At 48.2% G+C, this 26696-nt stretch overlaps 1 protein-coding gene across 2 annotated transcripts; it reads right to left on the bottom strand.

The window, feature by feature from the left end:
* Window positions 1–1649: 1649 nt before the first annotated feature.
* MGST3 (microsomal glutathione S-transferase 3) lies at window positions 1650–26446 on the bottom strand. Of its 2 annotated transcripts, none has more exons than XM_039221245.1 (6): window positions 26333–26446; window positions 8567–8690; window positions 6036–6109; window positions 5228–5285; window positions 2822–2894; window positions 1650–1902 (listed from the first exon to the last, which is right to left on the bottom strand). In XM_039221245.1, exons 2-6 carry the CDS (start codon window positions 8681–8683, stop codon window positions 1766–1768), a joined length of 459 nt encoding a protein of 152 aa, XP_039077176.1. In that variant the 5' UTR covers window positions 8684–8690; window positions 26333–26446; the 3' UTR covers window positions 1650–1765. The 2 variants fall into 2 exon arrangements, with proteins under 2 accessions (XP_039077176.1, XP_039077177.1); XM_039221246.1 differs by lacking the exon at window positions 26333–26446 and adding an exon at window positions 15474–15533.
* Between the last annotated feature and the right edge of the window lie 250 nt (window positions 26447–26696).

The raw sequence follows: 26696 nt of genomic DNA on the forward strand, positions 1-26696 counted from the left end.
AAACTTCATTTGAGCCCATTCTATGATAGCAGAATGACTGAGATGGATCACATGGCTTTGAGAAGCCTCCCCTGATCAGACTTCAAACAAAGGCGAAAATACCGGTCCCAGCAGATGTCCCCTGGCGCCTAGACTTGATGATGAGAAAGGAAACCACCACAAGTTTGCCAAGCTGACGTGCACCTTAAAAACCAGGAAACAAAGAAAAACCAAACAAAAACCACAAAACCACAGTAGCCTAAATTCTTAATGCGTGATTTTTTTCAAGTCAGGACCAAAAAAGCTAACACTCATCATCACGACCATCTTCTAAAGGACATTTTAATGTAAGAATCCAAGTTTAAGCTTTATGAAAACAGCCCTTGTTTTGCTTATGTTGCTCCACGCTGGGGCAAACTTCTCACAAACTATGGTGGAGTGTCCATTGCGCCGGCCCTGTCTCCTCACCGGATGGCTGGAGGGCCCTGGGTGGTCAGCTGGCCAGAGCGTCCCAGCCTGAAGTGACGCAGGGGTACAATGGAGAAAGCACGGATTTGAGAGTTGGGGCGGGTTCAGGCCCGTCTCTGATCCTCACAGGCCGTGGAGCACTTGAAACGTGACGAGAACAACTAGAGAACGGAGTTTTGTTTTATTTAAAATTTATTAACTTGAGGGGCACCTGGGTGGCTCAGCTGGGCGTCCAACTCTTGATCTTGGCTTAGGTGATCTCTCAAGGTTTGTGGGTTCGAGCCACACGTCAGGCTCTGCACTGACCATACACAGAGCCTTCCTGGGATTCTCTCCCTCTCGCTATACCCCTCGCTCCCGCTCCCTCTCCCTCTCCCTCTCAAATAAACATTTTTTTAAAAAAATCTATTGGGGCACCTGGGTGGCTCAGTCGGTTGAGTGTCCGGCTTCAGCTCAGGTCATGATCTCATGGTTCGTGGGTTCGAGCCCCGCGTTGGGCTCTGTGCTGACAGTTCAGAGCCTGGAGCCTGTCTTTGGATTCGTCTCCCTCCCTCTCTGACCTTCCCCTGTTCATGCTGTCTCTCTCTCTCTCTCTCAAAAATAAAAATACATTAAAAATTTTTTTTTAAAAAGTCTACTAATTGGAATGTAAGTAGCCATGTGGCTCACGGCTACTGTACTGAACAACACAGGTGTAGACACTGTACTTCTGTTAGTGGTGTTCACGGTCACGTTCACGCAGGGGCAGCTCTCTCTGCCAACCAGCATCCCTCTCCAAGCCAACTAAACCTTTCACATTTTCCACATTCTGTTGTAAGGTGTCTTTCCCCATTTGGACCTATGCAATCAGATCTCTATTAAGTTTCATACTTAGTCATAATTAGCTTTTCAGCAATAGAAGCAATCTTGAATAGAAATTAAAAAAAAAAATCCTGTTGTTACCTTAGCATTAGCAGCAAGCGAGAAGACAATTATATACCCTAAGGCTAGAAGACTTTCCTTCCTTGAGCCCCAGCTTGCCACGGCTGTGGCATGATTATGATGAACAAGTCACCACAATCAGACATTCTCCCAGCTTCACCTAAACAGCCTCTGGCGGGGTGAGGAGGGGCACTCACTGTCCGTCCCCTCATTCATCTAGTAGGAACAGGCTACCTTTTTTTGACAAAGGCTCCAACAAGAAACAAGAGCTAGAGTCGGGGTTAGGTATGAGGCGAGTGCCAGCTAGGTCTTTATTATATTTAGAAAAAAAAAAGTAACTGAAAATAAAGGCAAGTCACTCAAAATGAATGAGAGGTTGTAAACAGCCTGGGATTCTTCAATGGCAGCATTTGGACGCCCCACCCAAGCCAGTTTTAACCCAACCGAGATGCTGGAAGGCAGAGCACACGGTTGTGCCCAAGAGGCCGAGGAGGGCGATGGAGCCGATGGCACCCCAACTCCGCTTGCTGGGTTCTGCGACAGAAGAAAGAGAAGTGACTTGGGGGGGACCCCGAAAGGAAAGCACTTCCAATACCCACAAGCCACCCTACCTAAGGCCTCTGGGGGTGCACTCAGACCGTCTGGCCTCACGAGGCCAACCAACCTCTGGCCGAAAGCTGTTGGTATGTCAGATGCTGCACGCCAAGAAACGTGTCACAACTGGGGCACCCAGGGGACTCAGTCGGTTACGCATCTGACTTCAGCTCCGGTCACGATCTCACTGTTGGGGAGTTCAAGCCCCACACCGGCTCTGTGCTGACAGCTGGGAGCCTGGAGCCTGCTTCAGATTCTCTCCCTCTCTTTCCCCACCCTCCTCACCCCCGCCGACTCTATTTCTCTCTCTCAAAAATGAAAACATTAAAAAAAAAAAAGTCCCACAACAGTATTGTTTGGACCTTAAAAAAATGATGGGATAGTAATTAGAGAAACTTTGCTCCAGGGCCTTTGGGAGTGCCCCCCCACCCCCACCCCTTTCAGAAGCACAGCCAAAGGAATCCTCTGCCCCCTTCACTCTCGGCCACGCAGTTTACAGCAGTGAATTAGGAGCAGGGGCTCCGGACTCAGGCTGCCTGGCTGTGAATCCTGGCTGACTAGTCGACACTGGTAGCTCTGAGCCTCAGTTTCCTCATCTATAAAATAGGAGAATATCATCTATCTCCTAGAATTGCTACCAGGTTCAAGAGCATACGCAAAGGTCTTAGAGCAGCAAACGACACAGAAAATGCTCAGTAAAGGGAAGTTTTGTTATCCTTTAAAAGTTAGTAAAAAGAAGATACCAGACCTTTCACCTAAATCTCAAGTTCCTTCCCCTTTTCTTAAAGCCCCTGCTAAGAAGAAAACTAGAGTAGCCTGAGCTTGGAAATCGGTTTCCCTGGCAGACTTACGTACTTACCTCCCGTGTAATAACCATAAGCATAAAGAACTCGCCCCACGATCCAGGCCAAGCCCAGGCCGGAAGCTACACGCTGAAATAAAAGGGCGGTGTTAGGATCGGCATTCACGAAACAGGCACATCTTCTCTCACATCTAGGGTTTTGATGACCCGATGTTTTAACAAAACAAGCTAATGTTTCGCTGGATGTGGTAAAACACCAAAGTTCACGTCACAGGTCTGTTACTTGTCTCCGGAACATCAAAGATCTGTGATTCGTCTATTAACTGCTCACAGATGGGGGAGAGGAGTGGGGGCCTTCCAGGGGCCGGGGATGGAAGGACCCCCCCACCCCCGCCCCGGGCTTGCCCTGGAGCACTCACATGCTGGAGCACGAGAGAGGGAGAGGCAGGCCTGGGGCTCGGAGGGTGAGCCAAGGAGACACGGGAGAAGCCCGCTCGTCTCCCTTGGGGCTGTGAACAGGAGGCGGCCTGCATCTGCATCTGTCTGTGAGGTTCCCCCCCCCACCCAACCGGAGGGGGCTGGGAGGGGGCTGCGGCCGCACGGGGGTAAGGGCTCCCCTAGAAGAGGTGGACACGGAGCCCAGAATATGCGGTCTTGGACGGGGAGGTCCCTCTTCCCATCACGCTTGAGCGGGTAAAATCATGCAAGATGAACAGTCCTACTGGGGACCACCCTGGGGTGACCCATTAGGTGAGAAGGAGTCGGGAGGAAAAGGGAGGCTGCGTGGGAACGTGAAACCTCGCACGTCTCGGTCTCCAAGTGCATCACTGAGGGTAAGGTCAGATTTGAGGACTTCCTGTTTGTTTAGTTGATTTGGGGTAAGGTTAACTGTCAGGTGCGTGAAACAACTAAAAATACAAACCCCGGGCCCATGAGTCACTACGTGCAAGCTGGTCGCTGCCAGGCTGTGCCTGACTGTGAGGCTCAGAGTTACCATCGACCTAGGAGCAAATATTAGATGCTTGTCCTCCGAGCAGTTCTTGGGGGTGTTTTAATGAAGCACAGGGAATGGAGTCTATCTAGGGAAGAGGGACGGGACAGGGGATGGGGTGACACCAGGCTTGAGTCACCAACTAGTCTATTTAGACTGGCTCGTCCAGTCACGTGCAAGGATTGGGGCCCCTTAGAGGCACAAGGAAGTGTCTTCTCTAAGACATCAGCAGATGTGTCTCTGAAGAAAACATGAACTTCAAGGCCATGGACTACAGGTGTGCCAGTCTGGGAGCTTGTAACAAAAGCACAAGGCCCTTCAGGTACAGACCAGAGGCTCACGTAAGGCTGAGGACCAGAAACGTCAAGTGTCCGCACTCTGGTCAGAATTAAGGGGAAACTGGGGGCGCCTGGGGGGCTCAGTCAGTTGGGCGTCTGACTTCAACTCCGGTCATGATCTCATGGTTTGTGGGTTTGGGCCCTGCACTGGGCTCTGTGCTGACAGCTCAGAGCCTGGAGCCTGCTTCAGATTCTGTGTCTCCCTCTCTCTCTGACCCTCCCCTGCTCACGCTGCCTCTCTCTCTCTCTCAGAAATAAATAAAACATTGAATAAATAAATAAGTAAACATTAAAAAAAAAAAAAAGAATTCAGGGGACTCTGGTCCCTGAAAGGGAAACACTCTCTATCCAGGGCAAGACCCAACTGGCACCTAATCGGGTATAGACACACCTGCTTTATTAGGGTAAGGTGCAAGGCAGTCCATTTCTCCAGCCCACAAGGCCCCGCCACTCTTCTCCCTGTTCGCCATACAGACTCTGTGGGCTCCTGCCTCAGGACCTTGCTATCGCTCTTTGTCTGGAAGGTATCTGACCACCTGCGGCACCTGCTCCCTCACCTTTTTAACATTTTGCTTGGCTGTCACCTCCTCTGCTTAAATGTCACCTCCGCAATCAGCACGACCCTCACCTGACCACTCCGCTCACAGGTGTCTCCCATTCCAGGATCTTTCCATCTGCCCTGTGTTTTCCTCCATGGCACGCATCACCTATAATTCTAGCCTAACTACATGCCGTAGCCATTCACTTTTTGTCTGTGACCCCAGCTAACAGTAAACCAGGGCCTTTGCCTGTTGTGTTCATTGTTGTAACCTCAGGGGATCAAATATTTGTAGGCCAGTAAAAACTGCAGACACGAACCGTCCAGAATCAGACAGACCTGGGTTCAAATTCTGATTCTTCTACCCTTCATGTAGCCATTTGCCCTGTGACAGTTACACGGTCCTCAAGAGGTTTCCCCTCATCTGTAAAAAGTGGGGAAAATTCTACCTACTTTAAAGAGCTTTGTAAGGAGTAGTTGAATGCGATTCTTTTAAATAGAGGTTGAAGATGTTCGTTACGTGTTCCTTTTCTGTTTTCTGTAAATAGCTCAGTGAACTAAATCCAGACTCACGCAACCCCCCTGGAAACACTTACCGGGTGGTAAACACCTCCAACAGCTAGGAAAAATAAGAAGGGAGGATACACTTCTAACCTGGAATAGACAGAGAACATTTTTAGAAAGGGCCCCACTGACGTGTGTGGCTGTAAAATGAAGAGCCCCTTACATTCTTACTTGCCAAGTTAGAAACGTGACGGTGAGGACGGAGAAGCCGCACCACCAGGATCCACCCTCTCTTCTCTGCATGGGGGTAAGGGTAACTCAGAACACGCTGGGCCCAAGACCTTGGCTCTAACACATCGATGTGGAAGGTCTCGGCGAATTCAAGTAGATTTCCTTCCCTAGCCCACAGGTGCCCCTTCCCTAGGACTGGGAGATTCAAGCTCATCTCAACAGGACAGCTTACAAATGCTCTAGAGGAGCAATGTAACGCGAAAGATGTTTTTGAAAAGATTATCCAGAACCTCACTAACAACTCTGAATATTTAATCTATATACGTACATATTTTTACGACACTTTTTTAATAGTTTTCTTTTTAATTTACTTATTTTGAGGGAGGGGCAGAGAGAGAGAATCTCAAGCAGGCTCCACACGGTCAGCATGGAGCCCAATGCAGGGCTTGAACTCACAAACCGTGAGATCATGACCTGAGCTGAGATCAAGAGTCAGATGCTGAACCGACTAAGCCACCCAGGCGCCCCTTTTTATGACACTTTCAGTGAGGAGCCCATGAGCAGTCTCACAGCTGCTACTCCGCACTCAGGGTAGTAAAGGCCGAGGCGCTGGGCAGAAAGCACGTATACCCGCAGACACCCCCAGAGCCCGTCAGGGCCAACACTCACGTATTCTGGTGAGCGCGCTGAATGCAGTTGAAAAGGTGCCCGTTTTCAGGGTCCGTGCTGTACATGGTCGGATACTGTGAAAACAATGTGCGTGTGGATCAAATGGTCAAGAGTGGCGTTCAGTGCTGAGTTACAATCAACCCTAAAGAAAACCTATCCTCCAGAAGCTTCTATTATACCCTTGACAGATGATCGCTTTCTGCTTAAATATCTGCAGAAGGGTCTCAACTCCCAGAAGCAGCTTCAATGTCTTTCTATTAACATCCCGAACGAAGAACGTAGGTCTGTGCTGTAGGCGCACAAGGGATGGAGGCAGTGTGCCCCCAACTCAGTGCTCTTGACATTGTCCCAGCACTACTGTGTTTCCAATGCATCACAAAAACACCACAGGGAAATGGCTCCTTCCCAAGAGTGACCCAATGCCACGAGCTTTCAAGATTTTCCTTAATGGGGGAACAGAAAGTGTGTGAGAATTTTCACGGACGTGTCCAATAAAAAAAAAAAAAAAAAGGAAAATCAATATGAAAACTTTAAAAGAAGCTCTAGTCGGAGAGTTTAATTATAAGCTGCTAAACAGAAATAGACGTTTAAATTTGCTCACCAGGGACAAGCTCAGTAATTATCCCTTTCAGATCATCTGGAACTAAAAGGGAGCATTTAATAATCCCTCTTATGTCTAATGTCTGAGCTCAGGCTAACCACAGCACCACATGCTCCTTCTCTATTTGGGAAGTAGAATATCACCCTAAGACATTACTTTTAAAGTGGCACACCAGGAAAGACCATTGCCATTTAGCCCTCCCTAGTTTCTTTTATTATTTATTTATGTAAAAAAAAAAATCCAGGTATAATGGACATGCCTTATATTAGTTTTCGGTGTATAATGTGATGATTTGATACATGTGTATGTGGTGAAATGATCACCATAGTAAGTCTAGTTAACATCCATCACCCCACAGCCTTGCAGATTTGTTTTTCTTTTGATGAGAACATTTAAGAGTTGCTTTCTTGAATAAATCATGCCATTTGCAGCAACATGGATGGAACTGGAAAGTATTATGCTGAGTGAAGTAAGTCAGAGAAGGACAGAAATCATATATTTTCACTCATATGTGGATCTTAAGAAACTTAACAGGAGGCCATTGGGGAAGGGGAGGGGGAAATAGTTAGAAACAGAGAGGGAGGGAGGCAAACCACGGGGAGGCTCTTAACTACAGAGAACAAACTTGAGGGTGGATGAGGGAGAGGGATGGGAATTGAGGAGGGCACTTGTTGGAATGAACACTGGGTGTTGTATGGAAGCCAATTTGACAATAAATATATTCATAAAAAGAACAAAAAATCCCCCAAAATAATTTTAAAATAATTATAAAAAAAAGAGTTGCTTTCTTAGCAAGTTTCAAATATGCAATACAGAAAAATTAATTATAACCACCATGCTGTACATTTTAGCTTTTTTAAGGATTCCATATATAAGTGAGATCATACAGCATTTATCTTTCTCTTAGCATAATGCTCTCAAGGTCCATCCATGGTACAAATGGCAAGATCTCACTCTTTTTTATGGCTGAGTAGTCCCCTGTATATATATATATATACCACATCTTCTTTATCCACACACCCATTGATGGACACTCAGGTCACCTCCATATCGTGGCTATTGTAAGTAATGCTGCAACAAACATGGGGGTATATATATATTTTCAAGTTAGTGTTTTCATTTTCTTTGGATAAATACCCAGAAGTGGAATAGCTGGATCCTATGGTAGTCCTATTTTTAATTTTTTTTGAGGACCCTCCATACTGTTTTCCTTAGTGGCTGCACCAATTTACATTCCCACCAACAGCACGTTCCCTTTTCTCCCTGTGTTCGCCAGCTTTGGGTATTTCTTGTCTTTTTGATCATAGCCATTCCAAGAGGTGTGAGGTAGTAGCTCATTGTGGTTTTGCTTTGCATCTCCCTGGTGATTAGTTATGATGTTGGGTACCTTTTCATGTACCTAGGGGCCATTTGTGTATTTTCTTTAGACAAATGTTCGTTCAGGTCCTCTGCCCGTTTTTAAATCATGTTCCTTGGTGTTTTGTTTTGTTTTGCAATGAGTTGTATGAATTATATATTTTGGAAATTAACCCCTTATTGGATATATGGCATGCAGATATTTCCTCTCATTTAGTAGGCTGCCTTTTCACTTTGTTGGTGGCTTCCTTTGCTGTGCAGAAGCTTTTGTTTCGATGAAGTCCCCCTTGTTTAACCCTTTTGAGAAAACCACCCTCTTCCTGGCACATGCTCCCGCCAAAAGCATCCTGCTCTTAGGTCAGCACACCTGGTCTTTCACCAGAAAAGACACAGTACAAACAAGATGGGAATTGTTCCCCTCGGGGCCCCCTAATTCCTACCTTCCTCCTCCCAGAAAGGGGCAGCATTTCCGACAGGTACAGTTCAACTGCCACTGCTGACCACTGGCGTCTCCCCTCTCCCCCCACAACTGAAAACAAGTTCTAGCCCCGGACAGGTGTCTGTTCCCACTCACCTCCACTTTGTACTTCTTTCGGGCCTTGGAAACGTTGATGGCTAGATGGCCTACCATGATAAAGCTGGCGGCACCGGTTAGAACCACAAAACCATACTCCTTGGAGAGGACCGCCATGTTGGCTCTGTGGAAGGAAGAAGACATTAAGATACCACCTTGCACAGTAGGCACCCATGGAAGGAGGCGTTGAGCGTGCGTGTCATCACCTTCAAAGGTATTCCTAGATCAAAAAGGTATGAAACATGATGTTTCTAAGAGGCCGATGGAGAGGTTACTGTATATTACACAACAGAATTTACAAGTTATTCAAGTCTGGGGCGCCTGGGGGGGCTCAGTCAATTAAACGTCCGACTCTTGGTTTCAGCTCAGGTCATGCTCTCACGGTTCCTGAGATCAAGTCCCGCCCCCACTCCACCCCAGGCTCTGTGCTGATGGCTGGGAGCCTTCTTGGGATTCTCATTCTCTCTCTCTCTCTCTCTCTCTCTCTCTCTCTCTGGGAGCCTTCTTGGGATTCTCATTCTCTCTCTCTCTCTCTCTCTCTCTCTCTCTCTCTCTCTCCCCCTCTCTGTCCCTCCACTCCCAAAATAAATAAACTTAAAAAAGTATACAGTCATATTACATGTTCTCTTCTGATGCACATTACATTTACCAGATGTAGTTATCCCCCTGCATTCAGTTTAAACGTCCATCCCTGATGACTGGCTCACTGCAATCTCTCCTGTGAGCCTCGGAGGGGCTACAGTGTTTCCAGTCACCCTAACATTAGAGCGAGTTATCCCTACTTCCAAAGAGTACCCAGAGGTTAAGCCATGTGCCCAAGGGCTAAAATAGAAAGCACCAGAGCTGGGATTCCAGTTTACATTCCAGTCTCGTTCCCTTTTAATCCCACTTGCAAACTGAGAGGTGTCACAGCACCTTTCTCAGCGTGGGATTTGGGGGCGCCTGAGTGGCTCTGTTGGTTCAGAGTCCAACATTAGCTCAGGTCATGATCTCACGGTTCATCGGTTCGAGCTCCGCGTCGGGCTCGATGCTGACAGCTCAGAGCCTGCAGCCTGTTTCAGATTCTGTGACTCCCTCTCTCTCTGCCCCTCCCCTGCTTGCAAGCTCTCTGTCTCTGTCTCTCTCAAAAATAAACATTAAAAAAAAAAGGTACGTTTTGCTTTGATCTGAAAAAGGACATTTGGGGCTGAAGTCCCTGAAAGTCCGCCCCCCACCTGCCATGATCCACAGTTCTTACCAGGTTCCCCCTACATTCTTCACGGAGCTGCACCAGATGGGCGCCCACCTCACTTCGCCCAATGGGGGACACACCACAAAAAGCCATCTCCATGACTCAGCACAGGAATGGCCTCCTGGCCACCATGTCCCCACCATCAGGTACGGCTACAGCAAGCAGTCTCTGGCTGCCCTCCAAACCTCCCTGTTCTCATTCCCTTCTAGAATTAGTTGCTTCCGAAATTCAGAGAGTCAGCTTGGGGAGGAAGCTTCTGTAGTAGTTATTAAGATAAAAATACAGGATGAATTCTGAACACCTCTTTGAAAATAAAAATAACCAAGCCTTCCAACCTATCTGACGTCCTTTGAGTTCAACACGTTTGGGCACCAAACAGGTCACTGAAAATGAAGTCACCTGCTTAAGGACAATGACGCAAGCATGCTTGGCTTAGGTCACAGTCTGCAAGTCAAGAGGCCTAGATTGAGAAATCGCCTCCAGACCCTTGCCTGCGGGCAGGATGCCGGGCTCCCTGGCCGCGTGGGGTCACCCTGTGTGTCTGCAGCAATGTTCTATTCACTGTTCCCCGTCACAAAAATCCCGTTGGCTCCACTTCGCAGAAAAGGAAAGGCTCAGGTGGACGAGAACAGAACGAAGACCAGAGCAGGTTTCAGAATTCTTCCCCAAATGCCCAGGCACAGGCAAACCATGAGAATTTCGTGACTTAGTCACTGGCCTTGGCTGTTGCAGTTTGTAAGGGCTTGGGCTAGAAGCCGCTGATTGGCAGGACAGACAAGCTCCTCTTGAGTGCATGTTTCTGTTGCAGGCAATGAACACTCAGGCGACTGCTCAAAAATTCACCCTTAGAAATTACTATTTACTGCTGAGCTCCGCTTCCAAGGTATACATGCAGTCTGGGAGTTTGAACCTATCAGGCTTTCACACTCCAGTGAAAGTTACCTTCCCTCCTGCCTTGCTACACTGATTGCGGTATTAGGGAGAAGGAATCTGGGTGGGGGGCAAGCAGAGCCACGAACACAAAGTACCTTTGAAGGGCAGAGAACCGGCAGTAAAGGGGGACCCAGAGTCTAATGCTAGAGTGGACGGCTCACAAAAGACAGCATCATCAGCTGTGGGACAGCGGGTGTGTCAGAGGGGTGGGAAGGGCCTCCCCTCCCTGAGCCTCTCCCTGCAGGAGCCCTGGAGACACCTGCAAAGGCGCAAGAACAAAGCCCAGGAAGCCACCTGCAGGAAGGGCAAGCCCGTCCACTCCCCCCACCCCCCATAGCCTAGCAGCTAGCACTTCCCCGCTGGCAGGATCAGGGCTAAACCAGAGACCGCAGCCCATCACAGCAGCTGCTGAGCTCCCACGCAAGGCGACTGTGTGTGTCTGGCCGCCGCACGCCAAGCGCAGACAGTGCCTACTGCCACCTGCGGAACATGCGGAGCAAGCCGCAACCACAGGTGGCTTTCCGGAATGACGCCTCCAACCCACATAATGCTCGTCACCTGGTACGGGGCCCGGCATAACGCAGGCAGGCGCCTAAGCAATTCAAGCTTCCTTTTGTTCCCCTCACAAGTATCTACTGAAACCTCTGAAGCAGAGTCAGAACACAGAAAAAAAGCTCCGTCATCATTGCTGTTTGAAAACATAAATCCAGTCGGGCCTGGAAAATGGGTCAGGCTTGTCCTTTAAGGAGAGAATCAGCTTAATTCACTCAGGGTTCCAAAAAAAACCCAACAACCCTATCTTTTGCTGAATCCTTCTATTCGGAGGAATCCAGGGCAAAGAGACGGATGTTCCCACCCCTTAAAGATTGGCCTCTGTGGGCTCGGGTGCAGGCGTGTGCACTGGGTAAGTGGAGGCAGCTGGTTCACAGTGGCCACACCCCAGGCAGAGGCAGCCACACCCAAGGCTGTCCCAGCCTGGACCCCGCAGATAGCTCCCAGGGCACTGGCTTCACGACCTCTCCGGCACGAACATTCGGCTGCACGTCACATTTTGTTGATTACATACTTGCTCTGTGTCACCAGCAACCCTCTTCTCAACACAAGAAGATACGGTTGTCTTGGGGGATGGGGGCTCTGCCCTAGACTTGGGTCTTTGACGTGGCAACAGACACACACACGCGGTCTAACAGCTCTCGGAACCCAACCATCAATGCAGGTATAAGTTCCTCTGCAACCCACTTAGCTGTATCATGGCATTTGTTAGTCGTCACCCTGCAGCTGAATACATTAGAAGCTATCATTTGTATCAACAGAAATTTATTTAAGTAGGTATTTAAAATTACCTAGTTTGCACTCTTACACGGCAGAGGGGGAGATCTAAAAGAGAGCTGTCTGGGGGTGCCTGGGTGGCTTAGTCGGTTAAGCATCTGACCGGCTCAGGTCATGATCTCATGGCTCATGGGTTCAAGCCCTGCATCGGGCTCTGTGCTGACAGCTAGCTCACAGCCTGGGGCCTGCTTCAGATTCTGTGTCTCCCTCTCTCTCTGACCCTCCCCTGCTCATGCTGTCTCTTAGAAATAAATAAAACATTAAAAAAAAACAAAAGAGAGCCGTCTAGAGAACAGCCCAACAACGTGTATGTTCTTGACATTGTTTATGCCTTTTGATTTATTAATTTTGATTTATTAATTCCCCTGGGGATCTAGCTGGAGGTGGTAATCAGAAACTCAGACAGATTTGGTTCAAAGGCATTCACTTGAACACTATTTATAATAGCAGTGACAGAAATGGCCAAGCACAGACGACTAATTAATGTACCCATAATAAAGAATATTGTAGAACCATTAAAAATGGTGCGCACAGATAGGGTACATGTACCCCAATGTTCATAGCAGCACTCTCAACAATAGCCAAAACATGAAAAGAGCCTAAGTGTCCATCAACTGATGACTGGATCAAGAAGATGTGGTTTATCTATACCACATAGTATCATATGTAGTATGAACTACTACATGGCAATGAGAAAGAATGAAATCTGGCCATTTGTAGCAGCATGGATGGAACTTGAGGGTGTTATGCTGAGCAAAATAAGTCAGGCAGAGAAGGACAGCTACCATATGTTTGCACATATAGGAGGATTAGGAGGAACTTAACGGAGGACCATGGGGGAGAAGAAGGGAAAAAATAGTGGGGGAGAGGGAGGGAGGCAAACACTGAGAGACTCTTGAATGCTGAGAACAAACTGAGGGCTGATGGGGTGGGGGAGAGGGGAGGGGGTAATGGGCATGGAGGAGGGCACTTGTGGGGATGAGCACTGGGTGTTATATGGAAGCCAACTTGACAATAAACTATTTTAAAAATGGTGCATACACAAATACGTTGAAACAGGCTGAATGTACAGCATGTTACATTAAAAAAGAAAAACTCAGAAAGTGTATATAGGGGCGCCTGGATGGCTCAGTCAGTTAAGCGTCTAACTTTGGCTCAGGTCATCATCTCAGGGTTTGTGAGTTTGAGCCCCGTATCAGGCTCTGCGCTGGCAGTGCAGACAGAGCCTTCCTGGAACTCTCTTTCTCTGTCTCAGAATAAAGAAGTGAACTTAAAAAAATATTAATAATTTTAAAAAGTGTATGCAGTATATAATCTTAGTTTTCAGCAACAGAAAAAAAGAAAATATGAAAACCATAAGCATGATTATTTCTAGATGCATAAATTACAGATTTTCCTTTGTACTTTTCTATCATTTGCAAAATGAGCAGATGCATACCAAAAAAATTATGAAATCAGAAAGTGGCCTGATGATAATTGGGAATTGAGAAATCAGAGGAACAGGCAATATATTAGGAATCCTGTCATATAGTCCTTACGTGGCTTCTATCCTGAACCCCGTCACTTACCTGCTCTGTGCCATGCACAGGGCTGCAGCTGTGCAGGGAAACTGAACTCAGAACATGGTTCTCACCTTCCTAGCTGTGTGTCCTTGGGAACATCCCTCTACGGGTTTCAGCAGCCTGGGCCTCCTTCGTTAAAAGGAGACAGCAGGGGTGCCCACGTTCCCAGACGGGTATTTCCAGGCATGATGCCTGATGCGTGGTAAGGACTCAACAAATGTTCCACATCAGCTTATATCATGTATGTTAATGCTGTGTTTAGTCCTGATTCAGTTACAAAAGGGGATGTTTAATAAGTGATAATATACATTTAAGAGCTTATAATTAAGAACTGCTATTTTAAAACAGCAAACAAAACTTAGAACTATATACGGTCACTTCTTTTTCTGAGCTCTTAGACAGCTGTGTTAAAATATCTGAAAAGCAGGAGGTACTCAGGAGGAAGCAGGTTTGCAGCGCTGACCGTGGAAATCAGCGAACTGTAGTCATGGTAACCGTCGCTGCAGCGGGAGAGGTTCATCTCTGTGTGGGAGTGAGCGTGCATTCACTTACTTAATTCAAGTTTACCACTCACTGGTCCCAGTGCTGGTGATGACGAGAAGAACAAGCCAGACTTTGGTCCCTGCCCTCATGAGGCTCATGTTCTACTTGGGGAAAAGGCAAACAAATAGGACACGTACCCGATTCCAGATTTCCTCCTTCCTAGCAGTGATCAGAAACTGGGTAGAAAGGGGTGTCGGGGTGGCTCAGTCAGTTAAACGTCCGACTTCGGCTCAGGTCATGATCTCATAGTTCGTGTGCTGACAGCTCAGAGCCTAGAGCCTGCTTTGGATTCTGTGTCTCCTTCTCTCTCTGACCCTCCCCTGCTCATGCTTTCTCTTTCTCTCTCAAAAATAAACATTAAAAAAGTTTGTTTAAAAACTGGGTACAAAAATAACCTTGAAAGTGAAAGTGACTTGTGTTGGGGAAAGGCAGAAATAGGACAGAAGCATTTCTGTCCTCTCTCCTGTATGAATAGTTTCAGGGGTGTAAGCTTTCAGTTAACTGTTTCCAGACAGTCTGGAGAGGAGTCAAAAGAGTTGTTGAAAGAATATTAACTTCCAGGCTGAAAAGAAACTGGATTTTATCTTTAATGAGATTTCTTGTCACTTAAGTAAAAGCAGAGATCCTTTTGGAACTGTTTTTACTCCTAACAGACTGTTTTATGATGTGTCTGTTCCTACGGGGAAATCCACAGGAGTGGAGACAGGAAGACTTCCGGAGTCAGATGGATGTGTGTTTAGACGCTGCCTCTGCGAGCTTGGGAATGGGATCTCATTTCTCTACAAAACAGAGTACTAACTAGTTATTTCACAGGATGGTTTGAGGAATTAAATGACATGAACTAGATAAACATCTGCTATGAGCACTTAATAAACGTGGGTGCAAATACGAAGGCATATTGTAAACACCGGTAAGTGTGCGTGTCTGCCCACATAAGTACTGCTTCCTAAATAGGGAGATACTGATCCTTCTACAAATCAGTAAGGTCCTCTGACTTAGAAATTAGTTCTGAGTCTGAAATAGACTCAAATTTGGCAAAAGGCTGGTCTACACCGATTCCCAGTGTGGGCAGCATAATGTGTCTGGAAGGGAGTTAGTTTCCTAGTGTGGACAGCATTATGGGTCTAAGAACACTTAATTCACTTAGTCACAATGTGGAAAGCGCTTACTATGTGCTGGCACCTCAGAGGGGTGGGGGACGCGGCAGTGGACAAGATGGGGTCCTTTAAGGAACCGACATTCTAGTGAGGACAGAGGACTGACCACAAACATGCCAAGGGATCAATAAATATTTGATACATAAACTTACACAATCTCGGACGTCGATTCTATCTCAGGTAAGACCAGGAAGACCTCCTCGCTGTGGCAACCTTTGCAGTGACACAAGAATGAGGAAGAAACACCAATACGACATTTCGGGGGAATGTTCAAATCAGAGAGGGCAGCAAGTGGGCGCCTGGGTGGCTCAGTCCGTTAAGTGTCTGATGCCGGCTCGGGTCAAGATCTCAAGGTTCGTGAGTTGGAGCCCCACATCCGGCTCGCTGCTGTCAGTGCAGAGCCCACTTCGGATCCTCGGTCCCCCCTCCCCCCATCCCTCCCCGCTTGTGCACGCTCTCTCAAAATAAGATATTTAAAAAATAAATAAATGTATTTAAGAAAGATAAGAAAAAGCAAGTGCGAAGGTCCTAGGTGATGAAAAGCCTGGCACGCTCTCAGGGACAGAAAGATGGCCGTTTGGCCGGGCCCCAGGAGCCCCAGGAGCGGTAGGGGACGGGGTTAGAGACGACACAGAGGGACCCTACAGACCAGCTAACCGTCTTCACCTGCGGATTCTCCCTCCAGGGGGCTAAGCCGAGAGGCAGAGAGGAGGAAAGGTGTGAGGGAGACAATTATGTGTTAACAGAGGAAGCGTCCCCTCCCAAATGCTCTTGGCTTTGGTGAAGGGGATCCTTTGACAGCCAGGTTGTTTTTTTTTTTTTTTTTTAAGTTTATTTATTTATTTTGAGAGTGAAAGCGTGAGTAGGGAAGGGGCAGAGAGAGGAAGAGAGAGAACCCCAGCACAGAATTCTCACGCTGTCAGCACAGAGCCCGACAGGGGGCTCGATCTCACGAACCGTGACATCATGACCTGAGCCAAAATCAGGAGTCGGACACTCAGCTGACTGAGCCCCTCGGGCGCCCTGACCGCCAGGTTTCAGGGGGATGGTAGACGGTGGAAGCCCATGGTCGGGGGTTATGAAACAGGTGGGCTGTGAGGCATTTTAAAAAAAATATATTTTTTTAAATTTTTTATTTTATTTTTTATTTATTTCTAGGAGAGAGAGAGAGACAGACAGAGACAGCGTGAGCAGGGGAGGGTCAGAGAGAGAGGGAGACAAGCTCTGAAACAGGCTCCAGGCTCTGAGCTGGCAGTCAGCACAGAGCCCGACGCGGGGCTCGAACCCACGAACCGCGAGATCATGACCTAAGCGAAAGTCGGACGCTTAACCGACTAAGCCACCCAGGCGCCCCCCGGCTCCTAAATTTGTTCCCACTGTCCAACCCTGCCGTCTTGGTCCCGTGCAAGTCCTCCGCCTGCCTCCGTGACGCCTGTACTCCTGACCGACCAGCATGGGCCGCAGGCTTGCCTTGGAATATTTGCACGTTTGTTCCACGCTGATCAGTACTTTGCATACTGATCAATGAAAATGGTACACATTTCCAAATATGCTCCCGGAGGGCACAGAATCTGTACCCTCCTGACATTTTCATTTAAATTTTTAATGTTTATTTTTGAGAGACAGAGCGAAGTGGGGGAGGGGCAGAGAGAGAGGGTAGACACAGAATCCAAAGCAGGCTCCAGGCTCTGAGCTGTCAGCAAGGAGCCCGAAGCGGGGCTCGAACTCACGAACTGTGAAATCATGCCCTGAGCAGAACTTGGGAAGCTTAACCGACTGAGCCACCCAGGTGCCCTGACATTTTCTGTAGTTACTTCCATGAAGCCAGAAACTCAACACAGTGCAGTCTTGTGTTCTAGGTCAGTGGTTCTCAAACTTTAGCAGCATCAAAGTCACCTGAAGTGTTTGTTAAAACACACCCCACCCCCTGGAGTCTCAGCTCCCGTAGGGCTTAACGAGGCCTGGGAATCTGCATTTCCAACAAGTTTCTAGATCATCATGCTGATCAGGGAACACGTTTTATGAACCACTGTTCCAGGCAAAAATACAGTTTTCGGGAGGTGTTGATTTTACCTAATTAAAAACCACTGGTAGAGTTCTGCCCTGGAGATCCACATTCTACAATATCCTCGGGGGCTTCTGAGAAACCCTGTTCTCCTTAGCGGCCTCAAGAACCCGATGGGCTGATGAGGCCAGAGGAGGGTCACAATCACAGGCAAAGGACGTGCCCGTCAGAAGCTTGCTTTCTTCTTTCAGCTTGAACAGAGGGCTCACCCCGAGCCAACACAGGTAGGTAAGACAGCTCACCGTCTTCTGGGACTTTATCTTGTGAGCCTAACCTGGGACAGCTGGAAGATTCCCCGAGCCCTCTTTCATGGCCACAAGCACTTGCCAGACCAGATTTTCCCACCACCCAAAAGAGTCAGAGTTGAAAACTCTTCATCTTTCGAGAGTGGTGGTCATCACCGTCCAGGGCGACCTCTGGAGGGGATTGCTTCCAGTGCGATGGGTCAAGTATACCTCAAAGTCTAAACAGTCTGCAACATGACTGAATGAAAGGCCTATTTAAGGATCCAGTGGGACCTCCACCTAACTCACGGAATTTTTCACTCTGTATGGCAGAAATAGCAAAATGGGAAATAATAGCATCACTACTTCCTGAACATCTGCTTCAAGACCTACTGCTTCTCTTCTGTCGGGCGCATAATAGAGTTAATGTAAGTTAACAATCCCCATAATGATCCTACGTGATAGTTACTGTTATCATCCCCATTTTACAGATGAGGAGACGGAGGCAGAGAGGAGTTCAGCAACTCGTCTGATGTCCCATAGCCAGCGAGTATGGAGCTGAGGTCTGAACACAAGCAGACGGACACCAAGGTCTGACTCCTGGCCACCACACCACTCTGCTGGGTTTGCTCCTTACCAAGGAGTTAGATTACTTTTTCCCCGGCACAGGGAGCCACAGGAGAAACAGCTCTGCAGAAGCTGCTCAGGAGCAGGACCCGAGCTGCACCCTGGGCTCATACTGAGGGAGCAGAGAGGGGAACAGCACAGGGCAAAAGAGCCCAGGAGAAGGGAGAGCTGCGTCCATGACCTTTGTCGTACTTAACATACAGGGGCCTGTCAGCTGCGAAGACAGTTTCACTACTTCCTTCCCACTGTGAAAGCCTTTTGATTTCTTTTGCTTGCTTGATCGCCCTAATTAGAACTAAAACGGTGTTTTTGTTTCTTTTTTTAAAGTTTATTTACTTTAAGAGAGAGAGAGCAAGCTGGGGAGGGGCAGAGAGAGGGAGAGAAAGAGAGAATCCCAAGTAGGCTCCATACTGCTAGCGTGGGGCTTGAACTCACAAACCGTGAGATCATGATCTGAGCTGAAATCCAGAGTCAGACACTTAACGGACTGGGCCACCCAGGCACCCAGAGCAAATACAGTGTTAAACAGAAGTGACATCTTTATCTTAAAAAAATTTTTTTTAAATGTTTATTTAATTTTGAGAGACAGAGAGAGACAGAGCATGAGCAGGGGAGGGGCAGAGAGAGAGAGAGAGAGAGAGAGAGAGAGGAGAGAGAGAGGAGAGAGAGAGGAGAGAGAGGGAGGGAGACACAGAATCCGAAGCAGGCTCCAGGCTCTGAGCTGTCGGCACAGAGCCTGACATGGGGCTCAAACCCACAAACTGCGAGATCATGACCTGAGCTGAAGTCGGATGCTTAACCAACTGAGCCACCCAGGTGGCCCATGACATCTTTATTTTGATCCCCATCTTAGAGGGGGAAGCATTCCAGTCCTTCATCATTAAATATGATCTTAGCTGTCAGTTTTCCATAGATGCCCTTTTTGAGAATAATTTAGAAACCTAATTATTTCTAGAATATATTAAACTTTTAAAAAATGTTTACTTATTTTTGAGAGAGAGAGAGGGAGTGTGTGAGCAGGGGAGGAACACAGAGAGACAGAGACACAGAATCTGACGCGGACTCCAGGCTCTGAACTGTCAACACAGAGCCCAATGTGGGGCTCAAACTCATGAGCTGCAAGATCATGACTTGAGCCGAAGTCAGGTGCTTAGCCGACTGAGCCACCCAGGTGCCTCGAGAATATACTTTTTGAAACAGCAACACTTGTATTTGTAACATTTTTAATCTATCAGAGTATTTAACAGCTGAACATGATCTTTTGAGGACATAGCAAGGTGAGGAAAGGAAACTAGGAGAGTATTTTGGAGCAGGTTGGGGAGGGGACGGGGGGCGGCAGGAAAGCCCAGGGGGAGATTAGAGAGCGAGGGAGTCCAGTGCCCTGGTAACCGCTGGGGCCACGGGACGTGGGGGGACAGAGCAGCACTGGGGCGACAGTGTTCAGCGCAGCCAGTGGGCGGACACCCAGCGGCCTTGAAGAAAGCCTCAGGCACCACTGCAAAGGCTCCCTGGGGAAGGATCAAGCTTGGGCTTAAAGGAGAAGACGTGTTCCAGTCCAGTGCGTGGGTTCGCAAGTTTGCAACACAGATTTTCATTAGGACACCTGCCTGAGGTAGTCCCTGGAGGACAGATTCTCTGGAAGCATAACGACCGCGGTGCTTCTACGTTTTGGGACCTTTCGTCCAACTCCTGCTGCTGCCAGGCTTCCGGCCTTATCTCACGGGGCCGGGGCTCCTCCCGTTACAAGGATTACCCAGCGCGTTTCCTGAACCACATTCATCAGAGTACTCCCGGGGTAGAGCTCTCTTTCACTGTTTACTCAAGTCCCTCTTGGCTGCCAATAGAAATTCCCCAGGGCACGATCGACATTGTATAAATGGAGCAAAAGGCAGGCTTTACAGACTTGGGAACTTGCCTCAAATGATTGGTTCTGAGCCATGAAGTAACATTAACTTATCTTTGTTTACATTTTTTTGGTTTTTAATTTCAGAGAGAGATTCCAAGTGGGGGCGAGGGGCATAGGGAGAGGGAAAAGGAGAGAGGGAGAATGAATCTCAGGCAGGCGCTGTGCTGGGCGTGGAGCCTGTCGCGGGGCTCGATCCCACAACCCTGGGATCATGACCTGAGCTGAAATCAAGAGTCGGACGCTCAACCGACTGAGTGACCTAGGCGCACCTCAACTTATTTTTTTTTTTACTAAATGAAATTAACTAGATTAAAATAAAATTTTTAAGTATTTATGAGAGAGAGAGAGTGAGCAAGCGAGCAGGGCAGAGTGAGGATCCCAAGCAGGCTCCATGCTATCAGCCCAGAGCCCAACGTAGGGCTTGATCTGACGAACCATGAGATCGTGACCTGAGCTGGGGGTCAAGAGCCGGACATTTATCCAACTGAGCCACCCACGTGCCCCTGACTGGATTTTTTAAGGGGAGAACGGATTTCACCTTTCAGCTCTCTTTTTGCCCTCAAACAAGCAGATAAAAGCCAGCCGGGACAACGGGGACCCCTGTTTCCGTTCACAAGACTGTTCTCCTCAAATTGTACTGTAATTTCTCAGCGATGTCCTTTTTTATACACCCAGGAATGGGAAGAAGCTAAAGCACTCCCAGACTGACTTGGAGCCGTCCCCCAGCGTTTCACTAAAATTCTCATTCGGCTCCCTGTGCTATTAATCTACTCGTCCTCATGTACAGCCCCTTATTTTATGTGGCAAAAGCCACCAGTTTCACGAGACTAACCCCAAGGACGGTAACTTTAAGGGCTGGTCTGACTGTCCCAAATGGACTTCTGTGAGTCCCCAACACTGGAAGGTGGTTCGGAAATTTCTGAGGCCGTGCTGGGGGTCTGCTTAGCCTGCTTAAAGCACCCCAGGGTAGCTGCCCAGCCTCACTCCTGCCTCTAGATATTTCTAGAAATGAACAGTCCTCAAAATCATCTCAGGCAGGGCAGCCGACCCTCCCTGAGCCTGCAGAAAGCTCAACAGAGAAATTTAAGAACCTGGAGGGAAACAACCAAAAGGCATTCGCTTGTTTCCATGGTGGGAAAGACAAGTCACAGGATTTCTGTTCATCTATTCTACATTTTCAAAGTGCCAGTTCTGGCCGTTTCTACATTAAACAGGGATGATTAGGTCTGTGTGAGTGTCTAAGTGTCACATGACAGCTAGGTTTTTTTCTTTTTTTTAAGAGCATGGACGTTTAAGAGAAGGAATAATAAGCCAAGAGAGGAAAAATACTGCCCAGAACTGCATTGCACATTTGGTGGATATTTCTCCAAGGCTAAGCATGAAGGTAGCTGGACGGGTATACTGTTACGCATGCAGCACGTGGTCATTGACATGGTGAGGGGCACAGCAGAGGCAGTCAGCACAGTAGCTCCCCAGTACCTCACCTTCTTCCATTCCTCATCTGTGTTCTGGCAGAACATCTGGAAAGTGGAAGCTAGCTATTAGTGAGCAGGGGACAAGATCTGATAAGATCTGTGCCTTTAAGAGATCAATGTGTTATGATCCAAATGTATTCAGCTTTAGAGGTAAACAGCCACTGCTTGGCCATACAAAATACTCAAGTTTCCCATGTTGTTTTAATTCTGACATTTTGGCGAACTGTCAGTACCGAAAAAAATTAATGCCTAACTGCACCTGCCGGGAGCAAATAAAGCCCGGTCAGGCTAAGTGAGCTGATTACCCTCTGCCTTCTCTGGGGTCTGACTTCTGTATGAAACGACACTAAAGACGCATGCCTGAATGGAACTGGATCTTCCCTGGAAAAAAAAACCCTGTTAATTCAGCTCCTCAGGAATCGAAGACGAGTAGATTGTAACAAGACAGGACAAATCCTAGGGAGCCCTGCTGGTGTGATGACAAACTTCCTCAGATTCTGGACGCAGAAGGCTCTATGGGGCGAGAATTCCTCGGAGTGTCGGCTCCTCACCCAGAAGCCCTGGGTCACGCTGGACCATCGGAAGCAGAGCCCCCCCGGGAGATGTCATCCCAGCGACAGGCTGCGGGACATTTCCCAGGGTCTGAAGGCACCAACCTCAGAGGACAGGGGGGGAAGAATGGGGAGAAGCCATGGGATGGAGAAGAAAATAAAAATCTCGTAGCAATTCACTGTGGGGCTGATCTGAAAAAGTCAATGTAGGACAAACCATTTTACCTAAATGGGATGCTTGCCTTAAGCCCACACCTCCCACCTTCTTCAGTATTGCTTTGGAAGGATTCCTCCCCTGAATTATCCCCCACGGCACACCGGACAATACGTGAGGTGCGCAGGGCTACAATGGCGATCGAGACTCAGAGGTCTCGATCAGGTGCTGACCTTCCAAAAGACACAGTGAAATGGATGGAGACAACATAGGACCATGAAACAGAAGGGTAACAGATTGAGAGAAAGGCGCTGAGGACATAAACAGTGATGTACGAGAGAGAACACAGAGAGAGAAAACCAAGTACACAGGAGACAGGAAGGAGATTTACTCGTGCGAGGAAGAGAAAGGAGACCAGTGTGTCTCAAGGGTATAGACTAGAAGGGTACATCTAGTGACCGAGGCTAGAGAAAGAATGGTAGAATAAATCAGTTGTTATTAATAATAGCGATTATTGGGGCACCTGGGTGGCTCAGTTGGTTGGGCATCTGACTTCGGCTCAGGTCATGATCTCATGATTCGTGGGTTCGAGCCCCGCGTCGGGCTCTGTGCTGACAGCTAGCTCAGAGCCTGGAGGCTGTTTCAGATTCTGTATCTCCCTCTCTCTCTGACCCTCCCCTTCTCATGCTGTCTCTCTCTCTCAGAAATAAATAAAACGTTAAAAAATTTTTTTCAAAAAAAATAATATCTATTATTAGCCTGTGTTATTTACTATATGCCGGACCCTGTTCTAAGTAGCTCACCGATATTAACTGCTCACAGCATCCCTGTGATATATCATTACTTCTATTCTGCAGATGAGGAAGCTGAGCCTCAGAGAGGTTAAGTAACTTGCCCAAGGTCACACAGCCATCACCGAGGAAGCCTGGACTCACACACAGCCAAACAGTCTGGCTCCAGAGTTTATGCTCTCAACCCTTGCCTAGACTGCCTCTTAATGAGATTGGAGAGCAAGTGTGACCACACCTGATCTCTTTTGGAATTTTTCTATCTCCCCACACTCTCTCCGGAGCATAAAATATATTAATAGGAATAGAGAGCTAATAATTAACTCCAAGTCTTTGTCTGATTAAAGCCTGAGAGCGTTCTAATTGGAAAGAAAAAAACTTGGAATAGATCCAAAGAGTAACTTTAAAAAAAAATTTTTTTTTTAATGTTTTTATTTATTTCTAGGAGAGAGAGAGAGAGACAGCGTGAGCAGGGGAGGGTCAGAGAGAGAGGGAGTCACAGACTGAAACAGGCTCCAGGCTCTGAGCTGGCAGTCAGCACAGAGCCCGATGCGGGGCTCCAACCCACGAACCGCGAGATCATGACCTAAGCGAAAGTCAGACACTTAACCGACTAAGCCACCCAGGCGCCCCAAAGAGTAACTTATTTTTAAATTTCTTTTAATGAATGCGGGCACTGGCAGATGCCAAGAGGAGAGATCACAGGAAGGAAAAACTTCCTCCATGTTCAGGTGTTCAGGTTTGCAAAGGAGCAAAGCACCAGAAATGCGCATTTTTCGTATCACGATTTCTACATACCCCAGGCCTTAACTGGCATTAATTACCTAGGAACTGAATGGAGGTCATGGGGAAACTAAGCCCTGACTTCCACAAGAGGAAAACAAAAATCTTGAATGAGTCACAGTGACACCACTTGGATTTTCCATCACAAAAAATGTGGGCAGACTGTCCTTAATTCCTAGCAGCTGCTGGGTCCCTGCCTTGAAACGGGGGTCTAACTCTTTGTACCTGACAGGACTTAGAATAACGCTGAGCCAAAATCATTCATGTTGCTTCAGCTGGAGAAGTAAAATACCACTTACTGAAACAAGAGTGAGCTAAGGCACCAACGTATTAGATCCCAGGTTCCAGTTAATGAACAGTTCAACTCTGCAAAGAGCTCAGAGGGTAAACGGGGCCTTAAAATATCAAATGCAGAAATCCCTGTAAGGTATTTGCAAATGTTATTTGAAAGGTGATGTAGTTTCCTGGGGTCCTCATTGCCGTTTTTCTCCTCACCAAGACAGATAGGTAGGTAGACGCTGCAAGAGAGAGTGAGGGAAACAGGAATTCTCTCTTCCATAGTAGTATCCTAGCCTTAGTGCTGAACTCTTCTCTTTCAGGAAGACGGTATACTTACTCATAAGGAGTATTAATGAATTCAGCCGCGTAACGGTAGCAGTGTGGAGATTCTTTTAAACGCTGCATAAAAACACTAAATGGTTCGTGGTCGACTGTGGTTCACAACGGTATTCTGAATATAGATTCACAATATTTAAATATAAATATAGGGAACAATATGTTTAAATGCAGCTACCTATGCAGTAGGCACTAACTGCTTTTTGATAGCTCGATCATCCAGTTCATTCCAGATTGTTCCAGGGGCTTTTCAGCAGGTCTCTGGATAATGGCTAAAGCTCTCCAGGTTAGGAAATTCTGATTCATGGCTGTGTCTCTTTAGGACTCCAGGCCAGCAGGAGGAACTATATTAGGAAGAAGACTGCCATTCTCTAGTTTTGTTCCTTAATCTAAAGCAGCCCCCTGGGGACACTTTCTACAGCTGGCCACAGTATCTCTCTAGCGGATCTGTTTTATATATAGTAACACCAGTTCAGGGGGGAAAATTTGCTTGACAAAGTTCTATTTCTGTAACATTGTGTCACTTTGGAAGCTTAACAGAACGCCTTCCAGGGGTGAAAGTACTTCTGTGGATTTCAGATGTTAGTTTTGGGTAACTTGGTTAAATTTAACTGCTGTAAGAATCAACAATCTTGAACCCCTGACTAGGATACTGTGCCCTTAATTACTGAATTCATTAAACTAAAACAGCCCTTGGAACTCTGACCAATAACCTTGGGCGAAGCTGAAGGCTCCCGGTGATCTGCAGATTTCCCAAGAGAAGCCCTTGCTGCAGCTCCCACGCACAGAGGAAATCTCAAATCTGCGGCAATTCCACACGACCACGCCTAGGTCCACTGCACCCGCCAAGGGCCGTAGGTCTGCACAGCGGTGAGCGTCCTTCCCTTTAGGACTCCTTTTCTCCAGGCGAGGGATTAAAGCCCCAACTCCTTTCCTACTCCCCTCGTCTCAGCTTTTCCTTTATCCCCTGTTATTTCCTTTTCCTTTATCCACACCCACTTGTTCCCTAAGCTGCAAAGTAGCTTGTAAACTCCTGGCCGAAAAAAAGAGTACTAGCAGAAGCCGCAACTTCTGACTCACTAGCGAATTCTCCAGCCCCTTTCACCGCCCCGTCGCTGCCCCACCGCAGCGGCTCTGGGGCTCCCTGCAGTGACACAGATAAGGCGGAAAAGACTGAAATCCAAAGCGAAACCGTCCGTGAAGAGTCCTCCTCCCCTGCGGGGTCTCCTGCTCTCAGGCAGCGGTGGGAAATGACCCACTTAAGGGTTCTAATACAAATGGACAAACGTTTCTATGAGTCAGGACGAAAACAAAGTCAGTTCCCTGGGAGGCTGTCCCTGAGGGTTCCTAGCAACACATCCGCAGCGGGCGCAGGGCTCCCGGGGCACTTGTTACCGATCGGGCCTGCACTGCCCACTCCCCCTCCAGTGTCCTGCTCGCCCATCCTCTGCACTAGAGGGGCACTTGGCAAGGTCACGTGGGCTCTGGGAGGGAGAAACAAGGAGCGCCGGGTCTGCACAACCCCGGGGGAGGAGGAGAGGAAAGGAAGGAGCTGAACGGCTGACCTTGAGAATCTCCCCGACTTACAGACAGCGAGGTGGGCCCCATTTCGACGCTCCAAACCCACTCCAACAGGGGGAGGATGCAGGGCAGGTGGGGGGCAAGGAGGTGGAAAGGTAGACAGAGGGGTACAGACCAGAAGGAGGGAAGGGAGGGCGTCCCTAGTCAGCTCAGGATGGGAGAGGTATGGGCAGTGCCCAACGCAAGAGATGAAGTGTCCCGAGGGCCGGCGCTCCTCGCCGCGCGTAGGTGTCGGTACTCACCTGGTTCACCTTCGAAGGCTCGGCTGGTGCAGACCCGGTGCAGACCCGCAGCTTTGCAGCTGAGTGGAGGTGCCGCGCCCTTGGCCGCAGGCAGGGCGGGGCGGGGCCGGCATCAGGCCCCGCCCCCGCCCGGAGGCAGCGCGAGGCCACGCCCCCAGAGCGCGCCACCTGATTGTGGGCTCCCAGCCCCCGTTTAGTCCCTGGCCGCGGAGACTGAATTTTCTGCCTCCTCACGTGTGTCCACACATTTACCCCACCTACTTCCCAGTCCAGTTATTACTCCCCTTCTGCAAATGCCTCCAAGGCCGCCTTCCTAGACTGTCCCAGCCGGTTTACACTTTTCGGATTGGGGTTGCAGAACCGT

The sequence above is a fragment of the Hyaena hyaena genome, unplaced genomic scaffold, assembly GCF_003009895.1.
Source record: "Hyaena hyaena isolate Hyena2069 unplaced genomic scaffold, ASM300989v1 scaffold_968, whole genome shotgun sequence".
Classification (NCBI taxonomy): Eukaryota; Metazoa; Chordata; class Mammalia; order Carnivora; family Hyaenidae; genus Hyaena; species Hyaena hyaena.

What these genes read in the sequence shown, in the direction of transcription:
- MGST3 (XM_039221245.1), bottom strand. Translation starts at nt 8,683, where the DNA reads ATGGCGGTCCTCTCCAAGGAGTATGGTTTTGTGGTTCTAACCGGTGCC. An exon ending in GAAAGAAGTACAAAGTGGAG is followed by an intron (nt 6,110 to 8,566) that starts GTGAGTGGGAAC and finishes TTGTTTTCACAG; the next exon opens with TATCCGACCATGTACAGCAC. An exon ending in TTATGGTTATTACACGGGAG is followed by an intron (nt 1,903 to 2,821) that starts GTAAGTACGTAA and finishes CTTCTGTCGCAG; the next exon opens with AACCCAGCAAGCGGAGTTGG.